Below are 20,171 nucleotides of genomic sequence, written 5' to 3'. Positions count from 1 at the left end.
CCTTGTTTCCATTTAATTGAAATTTCTGGTTTCAATTAAAATGGTGAAATAAATAAGAATTAACATTTTCTTTATAGTGACACCAAATACAATATAGCAGACTGTTCAAATATGTCTTGACCCTTTAGCCCAGCTCTTTGTATGTTTTCATTCACTGGTTTTCTTTTTAAACATCAAAATAACAATTTTATCTGTACTAAAATGTTATCTAATGTAAATTGTAAAATATGCATGCAGATATAAAGTATACCCCAAATAATCCACTGCTGTTCTTTAAGTAGAGAGCAGCAAGGAGAGTTTTAGCCACATCTTGACTCAACATTATTTCTCAGTCCAAACACTGGGAAGATACAAGCATGCTATTTATATACAGCTTGTTACATCTAGGGAATAGAAACTCCATTTACAAAAAATATTACTTTCTCATCATTCCTGAAGAATATTATGCAGTCATTTAGTTTGGAAAGGCCCCTTAAGACCATTGAGTACAGCCATAAACCTAACATTGCCAAGTCCACCACTAAGCCATGTCCCTAAGCACCACAACTAGACATCTTTTCAATCCCTCCAGGGATGGCAACTCAACCGCTTCCCTGGGCAGCTTTTTCCAGTGCTTGACAGCCCTTTCGGTGAAGACGTTTCCTCATATGCAATCCAAACCTCTCCTGGCACAACCCAAGGCCATTCCATTTTGTCCTGCCACTTGCCACCTGGTAGAAGAGACCAACACGCACCTAGCCACAGCCTCCTCTCAGGTAGCTGCCACGGGCAGTACGATCTCCCCTCAGCCTTCCTCTCTCCAGTACTTTGCGTAAATAAAGACTTCCGAAAAATAGCACACATTTAGGCAACATTTGTGTATGCAGAATTTCTGAAGCAGCGATGTTTAAAAACCAATAAGGTTTTTGAGCGATATAGTTCTATGTCTTGGCTGTCATTTATTTTCAAGTGCTAGTAAGGATACTTCTTAAAAAGCACTACAATTGAAGTGTGGAGGATTTGTCTGGGTTCTTTTTTTAAACAGCCTCTAAGAAGGTGAAAGGAAATAGACCACTAACTTCATTTATTTTCTGACTCATAAGAAGGATATCATGGACACTTCCAGGGTTTTACACTCTGAGCATATATATTGGGCAAATGTGATTTTTTTTTGACTGCTAGGATTTACTGTAAATCTAATTAATGGATTTCATACATCTAAAGATTAAAAGATGTGTCTAACAGGTTCACAAAAAAAACCTCGGGAATTTAAATAACTTTTTAGTTGAAAAGAACCTGTATTCAAGCTTCAAAAGAGTTAACTACAAAGACATCGATGGGTCTAATGTCCATGGAAGGTATGTGAAATGCCCACTGGGTATATCGGACCTGGAAGAGGGTTTCACACAGCCATTAGAGAAGCCTTTGTACCTCCCTCCTATTTTTGAAAAGTGAATACATGTTTGACTTCACTAATGACTGGCTCATTATACAATGTGTTTTCTGATGATAAAAACCTAATGGACACTGGTCTACGAAGCTGCAGTCTCTTGTGGATACCTAGAGGAGATCTAGCTACCTGAGCTCCCTGCAAATAGTGCTTAACCTAGAGCGGGCTTGGTGACATAAAAACGGCAAGGGGGAGGAGCTCTCTAAAGGACTCCCCTTACTTTCACACTGTCTCCAATTTCCAATGAGACAAGTGGAAATTAAAGCTGTGATAGAAAAATATTCAGACTGCAAAACTGCTTGTCCTCATTACAGAGATTTTTTCTTGGATTGGTGCAATAAAACAGAGATGCAAGTGAATTTGGTCAATTGACCTTCATCACCTCCCATTCAGCAGGCTGAAATTTTACTTGCAGTCATTTAATAAAGGTCAGCACAATCACAGAATACAAACAAAATGAAAGCCCAGTCACTCATAAATTTGCAGCTTCATGCTTTTCAAAAACCAGATAAATTATAGTTTGATGCTGAATGTAATATACTGCACTCTCTCAATGATATTTTTTTTTTTTTTTTTTTCTGGTTCTGCTAATTTTTCAATGTTTGCATCCATTGTGGCCCTGACACCTGACAAAGATTTCTTCCCCTCTAGATCTAATAGTCTCCAAAGTGGTAAATTAGGAACTACAAGACCAGACATTAACTACTAATTTCTACCAGACATCTGGCATCTAATTTTGACCTTCCAAATGTTGTGAAATCTCTTTCTTCATAGCCCCCATTCAGCTGTCATATGACACTTGTTCTTTTCCTGCTTCTTTGCTGTCTTCCAGGAGTCTTAACACACACTGCTAGAACTCAGCAGGCAGTGGCGAACGAACATTAAGTATGCAGATATGACTTGCCAGCAAAAGCAGCAGTAGACAGGATACATTACCATACGGTAGATTAAATTGCTTTAATACAGCTTTCAAGTAAATATTCAAGTGAATAGCAAAAATGTATAGCAAAAAAGAGTAAGAAAGGAAAAAAAATAAAAGGAAGCCTGGTGGTCAAGAACATCCTAACATTTAAGTAGACAGTATCTTCTGGGCAGTAAGAAATTAACTTCATCTGAGAACTCGCTGTAAAAAGTCGTAAATCCAGGATAATAGCAGCAAAATAAACAAATTGCATAAGAACCAAAAAAGAGCTGGCTGTAGTTAAATTTCTTTCACTAAATTTGTTCATACAGGTACAAAAGTTCTGCATGTGGAGCATTATAAATATCAGCAAAGATAACATCATATACTTTATTAAATGCCAGACACCAAATTACCTTAAATGCAAAGAAATAAATGGATAAGAAAAGTGGTCTCCTTCTGTTGATGATATACTCTTTGATCCTCAATGCAATTCAAGAGAATTCTCAACATAGATAAGCATATACACCTTTATATCTCTTCCTCAAAAATTTATTTGTCTTTCCATATCCAATTAAGGCTTTTCACCCATATCTTCAAGGCTTTGAAAAATTCCACTCTTAGCCATATCTTTTTTTTACCCTGCATCCCACTGCCTATTCCCCTAGCAACCAACTTCAACACTTTTCTAAATTTTCTCTCACATTTGATTTTTCTGTTTCCTAATTTTCCTTTTTCAAAACACTCTTCAAATCAGAGATCTACTTCTAAAGCAGGTTTCTACTGTAAAAAGAAGCAATAGAAAGCACTTCCCTCCCTCCCCCCCCCCCCCCCTTTTTTTTTTTAGGATGTCTTTGTTCAAAACACTGCATCATTAAATGAATGAAATGGAAGTTTGTGAATCCATGTATATGAAATAAACAGTGTGCATCTAGCATCTGCTGTTCTGCATGCATTTCTAAATTCTTCCTTGCAGCTTGTTTCCATATATTCTCCCTCTCTGAATCCATTTTGGACTAATTCCTTTTGTGTTATGCCTATCCACACTCCCCTCTTTGCACCCTATTTTGATATTTCTTGGCATAGTAAATAAAACAAAAAGCCTCAGGAAAAGCAAAAGGATTTTCATCAGGCCAAAGGATCTCCCACATTACCTTCCTTTGATCTGGCATTCTACTTAGATTTGTACACCAATTAAAAATTAATGCATTAAAAGAAATGATTCAAATGTATTTTTTCAATCATATTCTCTTCTTTTTTTTCAGCAGTCTCTTTTATTTAGCATTGTCTTCATTCATCTGGCAATTCTAGCAAATAAAGAACACTTCTGTACCTGGGCACAGGCAATGCCAAACCGGCTTCTCCATGAACTTATATTATGATGTAGTCTTAATTCACACAGACATTTATTTTTTCCATGGTTTCCCAGCTCATTTCCCTCACTTTGAACGTTGCCCACTGAAATCAGTCATAACTCAAGGAGTCTTTTAACCTAATCATTCAAACTGTATTGGTCCACACACATGCTAAACTGAAAACAGTATTATTTATAATTTCTTTTTTTTCCACTGTGTCCAATATGATGATGTCTGTGTACTTTATTCCTTACAGCAGTTACATTAATGACTAAAAGAAATTATGCTTGTCATTTGGAAGACCAAGTTCCAATGCAAGCACATTTCTTCAGATCCCTTTGGAGGAGCAGTGTGTTTACACCAAGATAACCAGTAGATCATGAAGCAATAGCAAGGTTCTTTTTTCCAGTCTTTTTATGTGTCAGCAGTATGGATGTTCTTTCCTCCCTCCCAGATGCTCTCTTACCCTCAGAAGTTTCCTAGGTTTTAGCCTTCTCTTTTATTGTTTGGCGATATACTTGAAAAACATAACTTACGGGATGTTTCATGGTTTGGTTTGGTTTGGCTTTCTTTTAACTGCATCAGTGACTGTAATTGCCCATTTACTATAGGTGGTTAAGAGAATACCAGCAATTTTGCTCTACTTCCTTTATCACACTCTGTGTTCAAAGACTTTTCTAGGGCTTTTTTTGTATTACACTGTATACACTGAGTCACTTTCCCTTTTCAAAATTCATTCTTAAAATCACTTCCTTTAGAAAACTATCTTACTTTTCGCCTTCCAACACTGCCAACATGTACTGTACGAAGAATACTTCCCTAAGGCAAAAAACACCCTTTTTCATATTTTGGAACATAACATTTCATTCATACAACTTTATCACTTCCCAGTTAAATATCATTTTACTGCAGTAGGAATGTGACCTTCCAAGTGAGAAGAACATATAGATTTAGCTTATCCCCAGCTATTTCAGTTCCTTCACAGTTCCTTATTAAAGTTATATGCAAAATACAAATGTAATTTGTCCTACTGAATAAAAGCAATTATCCATTTAGAAATTCAATTTTCTTCATACTTACTTACAAACTTTTCATGTTCAAGAATATAATCTTAAAATATTGTGGATCTAAGCATCACTTTGTAAATCAGCTGTGTGTCTGTACAATGTATGGTGTTTTTTCTGAACTAATGGCAATAAAATAAATAAGCTTAAAATACCTGTTCCAAGAGTAAATGTTTTCTGACTACTTTTACTACTGTCTTGTAACTTGGGTATAAGATTAGAACCATTTTGCTTTTATAAAAATAGATTTTTCTAATTAAACTTTATCAGTCCAAAAATATTTTGAGTGAGAAGGAACACCTTGGCTGATTGCTGCTAAAAACCCAAAAGTATCAAACTGCACTGAGATGTGATTCTTACTCAGCACGACCAGTTTCAGTTTTTCAACAAATCATAAAACTTTACCATTTAAGATATTCCTATATCCAGTACCATTTATTTGCCCTTTGAAATTCTGTAGAGCTGACACCAGCAAACTTGAGTTCTTAATTCAAAAACTCTGAGACTCAGTGCTTGAAATAACATAGCACATATGTAGCAAAGAGCTTCATGTTGATTTTAAAGGCACTTTCACATTTATCGAGTCTGCCAGCTACAGGATGCAGTACTTAGAGAAGCTGAAAAGACCTCACAATCTGATCTGTTGAGCTACTCCTCACTTGCTACTACATTGCAAGTTTGGTTTAGAAGATAAATAATAGTTTGTTTTTAAATGTTTTAACTTAATTAGCAGGTATTTCAGACAGACACATTACTTAATAACAATGGAATATTTTCTCAACATACACAGTCCAGACTGATCAGTCTGATTGCCAGTTGAACACAATGAAAACTGCATCTTTTTTTCTGTGGGATTTCAGGAAGACGGATGCAGTATCAGAATGTTTGTATTGTACAGTTCGTATGGGGTAGGTTTATGTTTTTTTTAAACACATGAGAAGGACATATGCTAGCTCTCAAGATCTGCAATATATCCATTGATTCATGGTCATCGTATGAAAAGGGGAGCTAAGGACCAGGAATTGGTCTGTTCTGGTTTTGGTTGTTCTTTCTTTTTTTAATAGTTGCATTTATTAGAAGTTTGGATGACAAAGACATCATCTTAGGTTACGCTCTTTCCCAGCATCTTAATCTAAAACACTAAGCAAATATGCATGTGTGGCTATAGACAAAAGAACTTCAGCCTGATTATTTTCCCATACAAATGTATTTATATTTTTCATAAAAAACACATTTTTGTGTTTTGAAAACATGGACCTACATACTGAAATCTTCCACTCAGTAGCTCTGCAAATTAAAAAATAACAATACACAACAAACTAAACATAAGTAAAAGGGGTAATATAATCCTGTAATCTCAAATGGAGGGATTATCTTTATTTCCTTCTAACTTGAAAGGAGATATGGAAAAAATAATTTCTTAGCAAGTATTCCTCATCTGTTCATCTGTACAAGTATTATAAAGAAAGAATTTGTCTTACATCACATCATAACTTAAATTGTTTATGTTTCCTGAGATAATTCCATTATCTGTGCTATGGTATAATCTTTGATTCAATGATAAAATAATTTTTCATTGAAAATTAAAAAAATTATCTAAATTTATGCACATAGAACTCTCTACTGATGGAGGTAAATTGTTTCTGGTACCATCACTATAATCTGTAAGCATGTTATTGATAGTTTTACACTATACTATGGTCTATTAAAAAGGATGCATTTTATATCTTTTGACATTTTTAATATTACAAAACAGACTGAGCCACACAGACTAGAACACAGGACCTAATCAGTAGGGTCACATTCATTTGCCTCCTTTTCCTTATCCAATGAATTGCATTCAGTTATACATAAGGTGGAACATCTATAACACAGGGTAGTGAAAATTCCTCTACTGTGAGACAAATATAATCTCATGGGAGGTATCCACTTGTCTTATTTTTTTGATAAAAATTAAGTTTCAGAACTAATAAAAAATTGTGCAGTAAATTTCTGAGGTTTCACTGTCTTCCTGAGCTTGCTTGAAGTAAGAGTAATGGTTCAAGATTACAATTTCATTTAATGTTCTGTGGTAATTCTATGTAACTTCTAGCTACTTGTCTTAAAATCTCAATATCTAGCTACACCTTCAAAGTTTCAGATCAACTTGGTTTTAAACTGTCAAAACTACAGGCACGATGCAAATTTACAAAAACATGAAGTTGTATACGTTCCCCATAAAAACTGGGGAAGTTTTGTTTTTTCCTTTTTGCTTCATGTTCTTTTCGGAGTTGTGAAATATTGGATAGATGAAGGAGATCTAGAGTGGATAATTTCATTTTCTCTAAGAAAAACAACAATATGTGAACAGCGCAGCTTCAGAGACAGAAGACAAGGACAAAGAATCTTAGCACAAAAATTAAATAGGATGTAATACGCTTGAAATAGAAGAGCATTTGGGATATAGTTGTATGTGTGCATGTGTCTGTTACTACAGTGACTGTCAGATATATTATCTGAAGCAAATCTAGGTGTATAAACCTTCCACTTGCTTTGCTATGAATAGAACCATGCACACACAGCTGAGACAGACAGGGAGAGCACTGGTCCATTGTTCTTCTGGAAAACCAACAGAGTTCACATTTTAAGGGCCTCTATTAGCTATGCTTTGTTGATGTCCCATAATTAATGAGAAAACAATGCAAAAAACCTAGTGCAAATTAACGCAGATAGATCATCGTAAGGTGCTATGAGGTTGCAAAAGCACAACTAAGATCCTGGAGAGCTATGCTGACTCTGGTTTTGATTTACAGAAGCTTTCCCAAAATACCTTTACAAAATAAGGGTGTAGTGGTGTCGTTACTATGGAAGTAATACCTATCACTCAACCAAAGAAATTACAGAAAACTATGTGAAAAAGAAATGGGAGAAATAGCAATTTGGCAATCACAATCATATAACAATTAGAGTAATTCATGGAAACTTGCAGGAAATTATATTGCTTAGCCTTCCCTTAGTCACTAACTCAAAAGACATTTCTAAGAGGTGATGTGTGTGTTCTTGTTTCAGAGATACATTATGTGGGGATAGCCAATCAGTTCTATTGGACTTCTCAGTTTTCCTGGACGTACATCATACTGAAAAGTAACATCAGGAATTCCTTGTTTTGTATTGCTTATTGGTTTTGCACTTTTGTGAAGCTGAATAAATAACTTAAGATTATTTTATAATTGCTCTGGTTCCCTGTAAGTGTTGAGTATTGTAACTGAGCATGATTGTAGAAAGTAATTTTGATTTGCGTAATGCTGAAACTTATTCTTAAGGCTTGCAGATTTCAATGTTTTATAAAATGGGAAAGAAACAGAAATGAGTGACTCTTCTGTAAACAGAAATATAAGTAATTCCAAACCATACTAGCTCACAATTCACAAGCTTTTTTTCAGCAGTTGGCATTATTGTTCAAGTTCCATTAAGAAATGGGAGTAGGAAGGGTTACTTATGAGAGAAAAATCTATGCTAAATTGTTTCTTTTTTTAATGGACCAAATGGTAACCCTGTATATCAATAAGTAAATAAAGTCCTATTTCAACTTCTTCATTAAAATGCCTGTGCATATTGCAGTTCAATAAAGAGAATAAACAATGTATCAAATCTCTCCCATGTTTGACTCATAAAGAAACAAACAGCCAGATGTAAACAAAAATTATGTAGCTGACAAAATAATCCATCTAGGCTTTCATTTTTACTCTGATGCCCTATTTGGCTTCTGCTGGTTCCCCGTTTCCCAGCAGGAGTTGTCACCTTTAACAACAAGGTAATAATCTCTAACAGAGTGACCCAATTGCTGGTTCACCCCCTTGTCAACACTTTCATTTTGCCATAGCTCACAGCTTTCACAAAGTGTTAATCCAAAACAAATACTTTGTTGCTCTTTCTTCTACTTCTTGCAGATTAAAAAATTCACTTAACAATCTCATTTATACAGATATAACTCTCTCATCCTCAATTACCATTTCAAAAATAATGACATAATTATTCTGACAACGGAGACACAGCTAAGTAAAACATTAGGCCATCTTCATCACTATTACTCTCTTCATATGGCTTTCAATATTAACCTGCTACACTTAATCAGCAATTAAATTAAAATCTCTGAATGAGAGACAAGTCTATATGAATATTTTGTCTCCTCCTATCCTGGCATTTTTATTTCTTATACTGCTAGGATCTCTTTGATCGTATCCAATTTTATTGGACTCATTTCTTGAAGGTGAGCTTCCTGATTCAGATCTATCATATCAAATTGGCATTTAGTGGAATCCATACCACTGGCTAACATAAAATCTTGCTGGGGGGTGGAAATAGCTTTTAACATGTGTTTGGACATGTTCTTCTTCCCCTGTTTCAAAGAACTACTGTAAAGAAAGCAAAGAAAATAGAGGCTTTTTGTATATTCTGATCTGATGAGTGTCAGGTGTTTTTCAATATAGCTATTTGCTATATTTATATTTATAGCTATTTGCTATAAAATTTCATAGAATATGTATATTGGTTGATTTTGTAAATGGTGAAAGAAAGGGTACAGATACACTTTGCATAATGTACGCCAATAGCCAATGTTATGGATTAGCATATCTGGTAAATTTTATTTAACCACTAGCTGCAATTGAACTGGTCATGTGTTTAGTTAGAAGTCAGCATAGCTGTGAAACTTGCTTATAGCACACAGAACCCCCCATACCGGTGCTACCCTACAGAACCCAGACAGCAGCATTCCCCCCTGCAAAAGGCAGCTCATGAAACCTTCCCAGAAATAAGAACACAGGAGTGAGGAACTAAGACCAACTTTGGGGCTGTAAGAAGAGCTATGAATTAATAAAGATTAGGGAAGTTAATTATAAACACTCAGCCCTTACGGCTGGCTTATGTGATAAACTGAAGCAATTGAAAAGGATAGGTTACAAGGGACCATTACAAACGCAGAGACAGAACAGGCCTGGTTAGCGTATTTCCTCAACCAGAAGGTACTCTGGCTGTGTACTCTACATGCTGTCAACACAGTCAAGTTTGGTTGCGTAGATATTTGTGAATTTCAGCCAAATATATAGAACTGATAATTTGTGAATGTCTATGTTTTTCTTAGAAAATCATGGAACATTAAACACATTTGTATTTCCCATTGAATATTTAAAGTAAACTAAAAATGCTGTTTTGTTAGAATAAATAAATATAAAAACCCAATCTTCACACTTGTTTGGATGAATCATGGGTCTTAAATTTCATTTACTGAAAAAAAGATGTCTTTAGAGTTCTTTGTATGAAACCATATAAAAAAAAAGGTAAAAATATGCATTTAATACAATTGGTAATTATTTTTGTAAAGAGCCATATCAATTGCTAAATGTCTAAAAAATTAAGCTTTAATTATTTGATCTCCAGAACTTTGCTGACTTCTGAACAACAAACTATGTTACTTTAGCTAGACAATGTTTAGATTGTCCCCTCATAAGAAATTGTAATATATTTCTGTTTCAAATGATATCCTGGACTGGATGAAATTGAATTCTTTACATAAAGAATATGCTTGAAGATTTTTCACTTCTCAAGAATTTTTACTTGTCCAAGTAATTTAAATACTGAAGCATAGTAGTAGCTGTTTAAATCTGATCTGCCAGTAATTATCATCATTTATCTTTGGATGTAAAAACTTTTTACTACACATCACACATACACTCTGATGAATCACTCTTTCAAAAGAGAAAAAATGAAAAACAGCTTGCCAGGCTGTTATCTTGGAGGTTTACACTTTTATTTATGTTATTACTGGTAGACTGCAGAAAGCTCAGATAGTACCATTAAATTTTATTCCCAACAGGCATCAAATTCATCTAGCAATAATGACATTATAATGTCATTGAAAATCATGGAAAGCACCAGAGTTATAAATGATCTTATTACCTATGGTGTAAAGCATTTCATTACCAGACTTCTTGCTTGAAAAGATGCAATGTCCCAAATCAATGTCTTGCAGCATGTGCAGAAGCCAGTGTTAATAAATACGAGATATTAGTCCTATGAATAAAACAAGCACTACACATCATGAATCTGCAGGTCTTTCAAAATGCTGCCTTAACTTGCTCAATGCAAGTCATGCTCATTTTTGTCAATTCACATGCCAACATGTTGGAGGGAAATAGCCCAGGTATGCTTAAGGTAGACAAGTCAATAAAGAGCTAAGCCTACTCTATAGTAAAAAAGAAGGTACCCTGTATTTTGATACACAGCTGTTCTCACAAGGCTGAATAAGCTTATATAATAGTATAGTATTTATGGTTCTCTAAAGAGGCAAGAACATACACTGAGAACTTCACATTTGCTTATTTTATTAGATTGATCACTATCCCTTTGTAGTATGGGAATATAAAATAATAATATGCCCAGACAGCATTATCTTTGACAACATGTTATGTGCAAGTAACAAGATTAACTAAGTAATTACAAATATTAATGAATCAGTAAATATATGCTGTGCAAGCTCTCATTAACAGTGCAACTTCAGATCCCCTCCTGTTTTAAAACCATTCAAAGATAAAATCTTTTTAAAGAGCTGGACAGTGATTGCTGATGAGACCGCATTGGTCAGTGTGCAGGGCAGGGGCATGTTTGCATGAAAATCATCTTTATAGGAAGGATGTCATTCACCTTGATTTACCTTTTATAGCTTTTTAGTTTTTCACAGTTTTTTGGCAGGAGAGTTTCTGTAACGTGCTATTCATTTAAAGCCATGTAGGACTGGACTCTAATTGGCAGAAATGAAACACAAAAGCTAAGTTTGCTGCCTCTCTGATTGCCTAATAGACTGCAATCATAGCAACCTCTGTAGACTCATTTTTTACCACCCTACAATGCATTACATTCTTATCAAAGTTGGAGTATGGGTGAAATCCCTTCATTACAGCTACGTTAAACACACGTTGCAGTGTCACGTGCCACGTGTCATAATTTTTATAGAATATTTTTCTTAAAAAATAAGAAGAATTTGAACCCCCCAAAAATGTAGATTAAGTTCCAAAGATGCAATAACTGATGAAAATAGAATGTAACGGTGGATAATTTGTTGTAGTGAGTATGAGCGTCAACACACTTCTATTAACAAAAATACCGGACATAGAGCAACAACAAGCATTCTTTTCATACTATTTATATGTTGCACCATTCTGTTTCAAAGAGAGGTCTCATATGAAAAGCTGGTGTATCTCTGAATAAATTGATTTTCACTGTGTCCTCTGTTAATTAACAGTAAGTGGAAGCTATCTGTTCACAAAGCTTTATTGCTTCTTTCGAACAAGGCTTCCTTCTTCAATACATTTTACTGCAGATATTGGCCTGCTGGTGGGAATGCACGTTACAGATAGGGACAACCTGGAGATAAATATTTCCTGGCAATGCTTACACAGAAATTTTTTGTATAACTTTAGACTTTGTGCAGGCTATTCTCTTTTAAAGGAGAGATGGTATGTATGCAAGCCTCGCATCCAAGACATACAAAAATAAAGGTTCCGGTTCAAAGGTACCTGTAACTGCTGACATACTGTTATACAAATGTACTATATTTGCAACAGGGTAGAAATATGGACTGAGGGGATTTGCCTAAACCTCATCTGTTGTCATGGCAGAGCTGCACATTCAGTAAAGTACTTACCTTACTTGAAAAGTTCTTAAAATAGTATGGTATCCAAGCTATGTATTCTTACCATCAGTGACTTGAACTTCTCCTTGGATGTTGGCTGGCTTATTTGTATTGATCATATCAGAATTTCTTGCAGCAGGCATAGCACTTGCACAGAGAACTACACCAGTCAGCAGCACTTCTATTCTTCTTTCTGCTCTCTGCCTGGCTTGACAGCATACCACAGCTACAGAAAAGCAAAAATCCATTACTTTTAAAATGTTGGCATCTTGATTTTAACAAAACAATTAAACACGGAAGTTAAATGGGCTTAGAGAATGACAGAATTTCAATAAGGACCAAGACGACTAAGTGCTTTTCCCAAGTTCATGGTTTCTACTGTTCTGTTTAGTTGAAATAGTAGAAAATATTGCTAAGCAAACAAAAATCTGTTCCTACATTTAGTTCACAACAGCACTTGCAAGTTTCTCCCTTTTTTGTAATCATGAAATGCATCTTCATTTTATTTCATTTGCAAATAGAAATTATGGCATAGTTTGACATATGCCAATGAGAAGGGGAGACTGAGGAAAACAAAGAAATTAAAGAATTTAAAAGTTAAATGAAAGACTATTAAGTTACTCTTTGATTTCTTAGTTTAAGAATACTGTTGTTCAAACTTCAGCTTTTATAGAACTATGCCAGAATAAAAAGCATTCTGACACGAGTTTCTTTGAAGCATGACAGAGCTTTTTTCAATTCAGTAAGTGATTCTAATTTACTGCTTCTTAAATGACTTTTTTTCATTACAAGGTAGTTGGGTTTTAGCTTATACATTAGACTTTATAAAGTTTACTTCAATAGTTATTGTTTATGGTTCTTTCAATAACTATTGGCACAGAAAGAGGAGAAAATTAGGCACAAGAACTGAAAGCAAAACGTTTTCCCAAATACAAGACTTAGAATTTTCTAGAATTACAGAAATCAACATGAAAAAGAAGAGCCAATTACATACTTCTCAATTTCAAGATCTAAGTACTATTTTCATCAGAATTAAACCAAATGATTCTATAAAAATTAGCTCTAAACTTAACATCAACATTTAATGGTAAATAATTTAGAATCATATCTTGGTAAGTAATTATGTAAAGTGTTTAAAAAAAGAGCAATGAAAGCCTTACTTCTAAACCACGTTTATTTAGCTTCAACTTTCAGTTCTGGAGCTTCATTCGCTATTGTTATTTTGGAAAATAAGTAATTTCACATCAAGTTAAACTCATTTCCTTTCTCTAAATAAAAAAACCAAACAACTTCTTTTTTTTTCCTTGATCTTTTCCTGTTTAACAAGGTTTAAGTAATTTCTATAGTGCTCTTCTAATCTTTTCCATGTGGGACAAGTCCTGAAATAGTTAAAAACTTTTTTTCTCAGATGCATGGCCTTATATTTAAAAAGAAATTACATTGGCTGTATTACACCAGCTTACCAAGTATTTCAGATTAGCGTGCACATGTGTGTCCACAAAATTTTCTATTCTGCAGCTCATCTTACTACCAGAAATGATTCTACATGTTCTTTTTCCTAAATGGCTAAACAATATTTATGGATAAAAATCAGGTCTGTGTGGGATTTGACTGGACAACCTGATCTACTTAGACCTGGCTTTGAACAGGGAGCTGGATTAGCTGACCTCCTGTGGTCCCTTCCAGTCAAAATTAGTGTATGCTTCTTTGACTCTACAAGAATTAAAAAAATACTCTGGATGATTCTCCGTTTGTAATCACTTTTCTAAGATGGCTATATTGTAACCTACTTAACATGTACTACATGGGTTGTGACCACTGATCATTTTAATTGGTCTCCCGAGATACTAAGCCAAGTGACTTCTAGATGTTTAAGTGTATTAAGATGCAAATAAGAATGACACAAATGATGAACTACCTAATATACTGGCAAAGCAGCTTTGGCTTTTGACATAACAGCTTGTAGCCTCCAGGCAATTTTAATAAATGTCTCCATTAAAATAAATGACAATACTATTTTCATTATTATTAAAAACAATGATTTTAAACCAAAGGAGTCTTCTTGTAAATTACCTGCTTTGGATTCTTATCTTACAACAGGGATTTTTAAAAAGTCCACTTGAAACTGACAAGCGTAGCTTTCAGAATCAAGGCAGAAATGTAATCTGGTTTACAAATACACTTACAAACAGGTATTTTAGTTTTCCAGGTCGTTTTTCAATGAAAGCTCTAATACTTCCTTAGGAAAAAAAAAAAAAAAATAGCCTGACATAACATGGTGATTGCCAAAGAGAGGTAGGTATCAAAATGAATGCAGTGCTCATTCTATGCATTACAAAGATTTACTGAAGATAAACTAGTGGATAGCAGTTAAAAATATTTTACAGTTTAGTTTTGCTGTTTGAAAGCATCATTTAGGAATTTAAAATTACTTAAACTTTGACATTACTTAAGTTTCTGATCATATGCAGAAGTGATGTCATTTAGAGCAGTTTATGAATGCTAACTTTTAATTCATAACTTTTATAGCTAAGGAAACCAACAGCCCAATAAAAGGCAGACTTATCTCAGAGCCTCAAATTACATAACAGCTTTAAATAACACAACAAACATTCACATCAATATACATAATTTTAATGCTAATGAGACTCATTAAAACCATCATTTTGGGCAACAGTTGATTGCACAATGATATTCTGCTTCATTCCTTAAGGTATTAAAGTGCAAATTACGGAGATGAAAGGTCTAATTAATGCCACATCATTGGCATTTGTCTGCAACTAAAGGATCCTTAAGCAAATTAAATTAATAACAGTAAAAATATCTAATTCTATAGTTTCCCAGAAGTTATTCTTATATCTTAGCCTGTTCAGTGTAGAAAGGTATTAAATTCACACATCAAAACACAAGTTCGTGTAAAATTGTCCCTCTTCTACACCCTGAGCTGTAGTTTCATCAAGGTTATAGGTTTAAAAAGCTGTTCACAATTTCTATTTCACAATTCTGGGATTGTATCACAGCTTTAAAAATAGGTGCACCAAATCTATAAACATTTACTATCTCAAAAGTAAGCAACAAAATAAAAAAACACCTATGAATGCCAGTCATCTTTTACTGCAAGTTTACTTCTCAGGAGCAAGTGGGAAACTAACTGCTATTTACACTACTCTGTATTAGTTTTGATTAAGGAATGAAACTTAAAGCTGAGAGAAACAGTGGACATCTACTCCAACATTTTGTACCCCACAAACAGCAGTGTTCTGGGTACACAATCAGAAATCTACCCTTGTGTCAGTCTCTGATTTACCTTCAGTTCTCTAACTCAGCATTAACTGGGATGCTGAAAGGCATAAGCCTTGATATTTTCAACTGCTCCTGGCTCCTTTTACCCACAATGAGAATAAAATAATAGATCTAGATCTGCTTTAAATGTTGGGAAAGAAGATTTTATTTTTAATATATAATTTTATCTTTCTTTAAGATGTAGCAAAGTACTACTGCAAATTCTCACGATCAAGCAGATGAGAACACAAATGACTATTTAATTTTCTTAAATTTATTGTTTGAGGTTTTTTTCAATCATTGCCTACCTGGAGCTAATTTCTGCTGTGGTGCTTCAGGTATTCCATGAACCGGATAGATCCAGAGTATTCCCTGAATTCCCCCATCCTCTGTGACAGTAACACTGCTTGGAAAATAAGTGAAGAGTATCATTATGGTAGACTGCTAAGGATTATTTTTTCCAAAGCAATCTAAACTTAAGAGTTGTTGGAGAGGGGAGACTCCGTTTTATTGTATGCTGTAATGCTAAACATACCACCCCCCCCCCCCCCCAAAAAAAAAAAGTGACATAAAATCCACCTAAATCAGAACAGCAATAATTTACATCTGCTTAGTTTACTGTCTTCAAACACTGTTCTGTCAGGATATGAGAACGTTTGGCCTGAGCTACTCTATCTTGTGTCAAGACTACACTGAAAGAAAGCTTATTCAGTTTATGCATTACACAAACATATCCCAGGAGAATAACCATTAGCCCAAATATATTGAAAAATTAGAGGTGTCTAAGAGCTTTCATTTGTTCAATATCCATAACTGCACTGGCAGGTAGTACTTTAAATTTTCTTTATCTAAAAGTAGAAAAGGTAGATATTGACACAGATAAAAGACTTACCCTAAATCTGAATACTTTGCAGAGAACATTAAAAGCTTATGTTGGATAACTATTGCCCTCAAAATCAGACACATGATTGCCCTTGAGAGCTACAAACAAATAGCTGAATGAGGAAATTATGATAGGACTGAGTATCCTCTGCTACCTTTTCTTTTTCCTATTAGAATAAATTACCTCTCAAAGTCTTTATTTAATACAGCAGAATCCTCATAAGGCCAGTTTTCACCATTTTCCCTCATTACATGAATTACCACCACAGCCTCATACATTTTCATTATATCTGGCATGAATAATACTGGGATGTCCAGCTTTTCTTTCGGAGCCAATCGGGTTCCTGTAAGACAGAACGGATCATCATGTAAGTTTTGAAAATTAATTATATAATTTTACTCATATATTTCCTTTTTTTTCTTTTTGATACACTGCTTAACATTTTATCACAGTGTACCATTCCCCTTGTAATAACAAATTTCATTTCAGCCTGCTCTTGCTACAGCCAAATCTCGTTTACAGTAGCACGTGGCCTGTCTTCCTGTAATCAGGTGCTTTGTGATTCAGTGTCCTGAACAAAGGAGTTCACTTCAAGTGTTTAGACTTCTGCTTACTGATAAAACTTTGAACCCAAGGCCAAGGAGACTGTGAAGGCTTAAAACAAAACCAGCACAATTAAGTGAACATCCCACATGTAATACTCAAAGATCATGTGTTATATATGTACATCAATCCCGTGATTTTCTAGGGTCTAAGTCATGTTTTTTGAGCATCTCTGGGTTGCAACATAAGAAAGTAACAATGCATAAAAAAGACCAACCCAAAAGCAATTGTTCACGTTCAAGACATAACTGAAACATACTTGAAAGAATCTACATTATTACTTCAAAAGCCATGTCTTTTCCATACGATTTTTCATCTGATTGATTTTGCTGTCATAAAAAAAACCCCAAACACCTATGTCATCTATAATGAAGGTGGACTGATACATTTTTAAGGGCCTTTGTCCAATGACTTGTCAGTCTGCCAAGTGTCAGAACACCTACCTCAGGGCATGTTCCAGCTATTTCAGAAAGAAAGTTAGAGCAAAATTATACAAAAGAGAGAAAGTAAATCATACAGTCTTTTCACTTTCAAGGTCCTTTGAAAAGAATTCTTGAAATTTGGTAGAATTGACATCTCGGGGTTAGGGTTCCAGCTTTATTTCTATCTGCAGAAAAACCTCTTATTTATGAGTAACTACTTCTACAATAAGATTTGAATCCATTTTAATGATAAATTTTCATGCCTGCTACAATGTACACATGCTAACACCCATCTATGAGTATCATTCCCTGAGAATGACTCAATCTGCTAAAGTTAGCATGCATGGGACAAGCAGCACTCTCCCTGATTGCTGCTTCTGATAACCTTGGGAAGGACAAAACATAAAAAAAGAGGTGGATGCACGGAAGTTTGGAAATGAAGGTGGACGTGTAGGGAGGCAAAGTAAAATGATGACAGACAGAAATGCCCAGAAACAAAAAAAAAGGTCAATTAAGTCACAGCAGAGTGGTAAAGAGCTTGAAAGATAACTCTTCAAAACACAGAACAGTCAGGACTCCTCATCTGCATCAAACCACCTCTGCTAGCATGTAATTATAAAGCCTACGGACATTGCAACTTCTATGGCTACGTCACAATCTATTGTTGCTATCATTTATTCAACACAAACAGCAACCTTGAATAAAGATATCCAAAGTAGCTTGGGTAGAATAACAACGTATTTAAATTAGTAAATTTCCTTGTCCAGACTGGTTACCTTTATGAAAAAATTTCTTGTACTGAATTATTTAGTTATTTTCTATAGTACATAACCCCACTAGAGTTAATGTAGTTCTGTAGCTGTAAAGCTTTTAGGTGGAAACACTCTTAAATTAAAATAAATTAACCAAATTAAGATTGGCAAATCAGCCTTAAATTAGGAAGGCTGGGATTATTTAAAGACAAACCACTCTGCAGGATTTTTGCCCCTTTCAGTAACAATGCCTCAAGACCTCAAATATAGACCACTGCCTCACTTTATTATGGATGCTACAAACAGTAGAGAATTCTTACCTAAATATTTGTGGATTTCTGCATGTAAGAGGTTTATCATGTAGCAGTTACAGATATTAACCACCTGCTTTGCACTCACAATTGTTTCATTTTTGTGTATTTATAGAAGTCCATCAAGACATGAGAAATTTGTCTTTGAAATAATTACTTGAAAAGTCTTGTACCTTGAAATAGCTTGAAAATATCCTCATTAAAAATCCATTGAAAATGTTAGTATATAGATGAGAAAAACAAACTATATTTCTTCTTCTTTTTCTTTTCATATAGATTTAAGATTCTTCTTTAAGTCTTAATCTTCCCGTTTGATGCATTTTCTATCAAGTGCATACCCAAGATTTAAAAGATATACAATATATATATACAAATATTGTTGGCAATAATGTGGTCAAAGGGCTTTTTGAACACCTTTAAAAATTAGCAATTAATTTTTTAATCCCGTATCTGAAATAAATAAGATGACCATTGTTTCCATACTTCTGAAAACATCCGAACTAGGATCCATCCCTCTGGAACAGAGGTCAGTTACAGCACTGATGCACTGTTCTCCCTCTGTGAAAGAAAAGGCAGCTCTTTACTGTGACTTGCCCACTTTGGGCCTACCCTGGTGTCGTTCAGGCAGAGGTCTGTAATATCTTTTAATTAGAAGTGTATTCTTCAGGATATATATGCAATTAGATTGCCTTAAATCAAATATATGCTTACCAAAACAGTGTAATCAACAACAGTGTGTAAGCACTTCATAATACCATTGTGGCACATCCGTAAGTTTCATTTGTCACTCTTCTAACATGCAACAAACGGAACAGACTGTAAATTAAAATCTAGCTATAGTATATATGCACTGCATATACTGTTTGAATTGTAGCTTAATTATGCCTGTTACAGGACATCGTGGCTTTGTTTTTCAAATAAATTTTAATACAGAACCTATATGAAAGCATTCTGGGTCATTCTGGCAGAAAATTGGTTATTAAATATCATGAAAAGACAAATTTTATAGTATTGCCATTGAAACAGAATGTATTCTCATTTTTAATACAAAAATCTTCTTAGGAGAAGCTGTTCATAATGACAGTAATTTTATATCACTGGGCTTGCCTGCAGCTCTCAACTAACCAACTGATCATTAACTGCTAGTACAGATTTATTTCCTTATGATTTTGCCTAGTTAATAAGATAGATGAAATAGGCCTAATTGCAAAAATCACACACTGCTTCAAGCTTCTCTTTTTCTCCTTCCCATTTAGAGACTGTGGGCCAGCAACTGCTGGCACGACAGTATCTATGTGCACCACATTAGTGTGAATCGGCATTACCAACCAAGATGCTCCTATTTGACTGTGGACCTCAAGTACTCTGCTAGGGATACCACAAACCAATACCAACAGCTGATCCCTTACCTCCATGTAAGTATTTATACTGCAACGAGTATCCACAATTATTCATAAGAAATCCATAGCAAGGCATTTTTCAGAATAGAGCTGCATCACA

At 34.6% G+C, this 20,171-nt stretch overlaps 1 protein-coding gene across 1 annotated transcript in view; it reads right to left on the bottom strand.

Moving 5' to 3' along the window:
• The window catches only part of CFAP47 (cilia and flagella associated protein 47), a 345,115-nt gene that overhangs the window by 27,125 nt on the left and 297,819 nt on the right, over positions 1–20,171 (bottom strand). Inside the window, exons 58-60 of the mRNA XM_027816959.2 lie at positions 16,767–16,926; positions 16,009–16,106; positions 12,483–12,644 (exon numbers count right to left, since the gene is read on the bottom strand). Of these exons, the coding sequence (XP_027672760.2) occupies positions 12,483–12,644; positions 16,009–16,106; positions 16,767–16,926 (420 nt within the window). The remainder of the gene's footprint in view (positions 1–12,482; positions 12,645–16,008; positions 16,107–16,766; positions 16,927–20,171) is intronic.

This window comes from Falco cherrug, chromosome 2, assembly GCF_023634085.1.
Source record: "Falco cherrug isolate bFalChe1 chromosome 2, bFalChe1.pri, whole genome shotgun sequence".
Taxonomy (NCBI): Eukaryota; Metazoa; Chordata; class Aves; order Falconiformes; family Falconidae; genus Falco; species Falco cherrug.
This window is presented reverse-complemented; position numbering and strand designations above follow the sequence as displayed.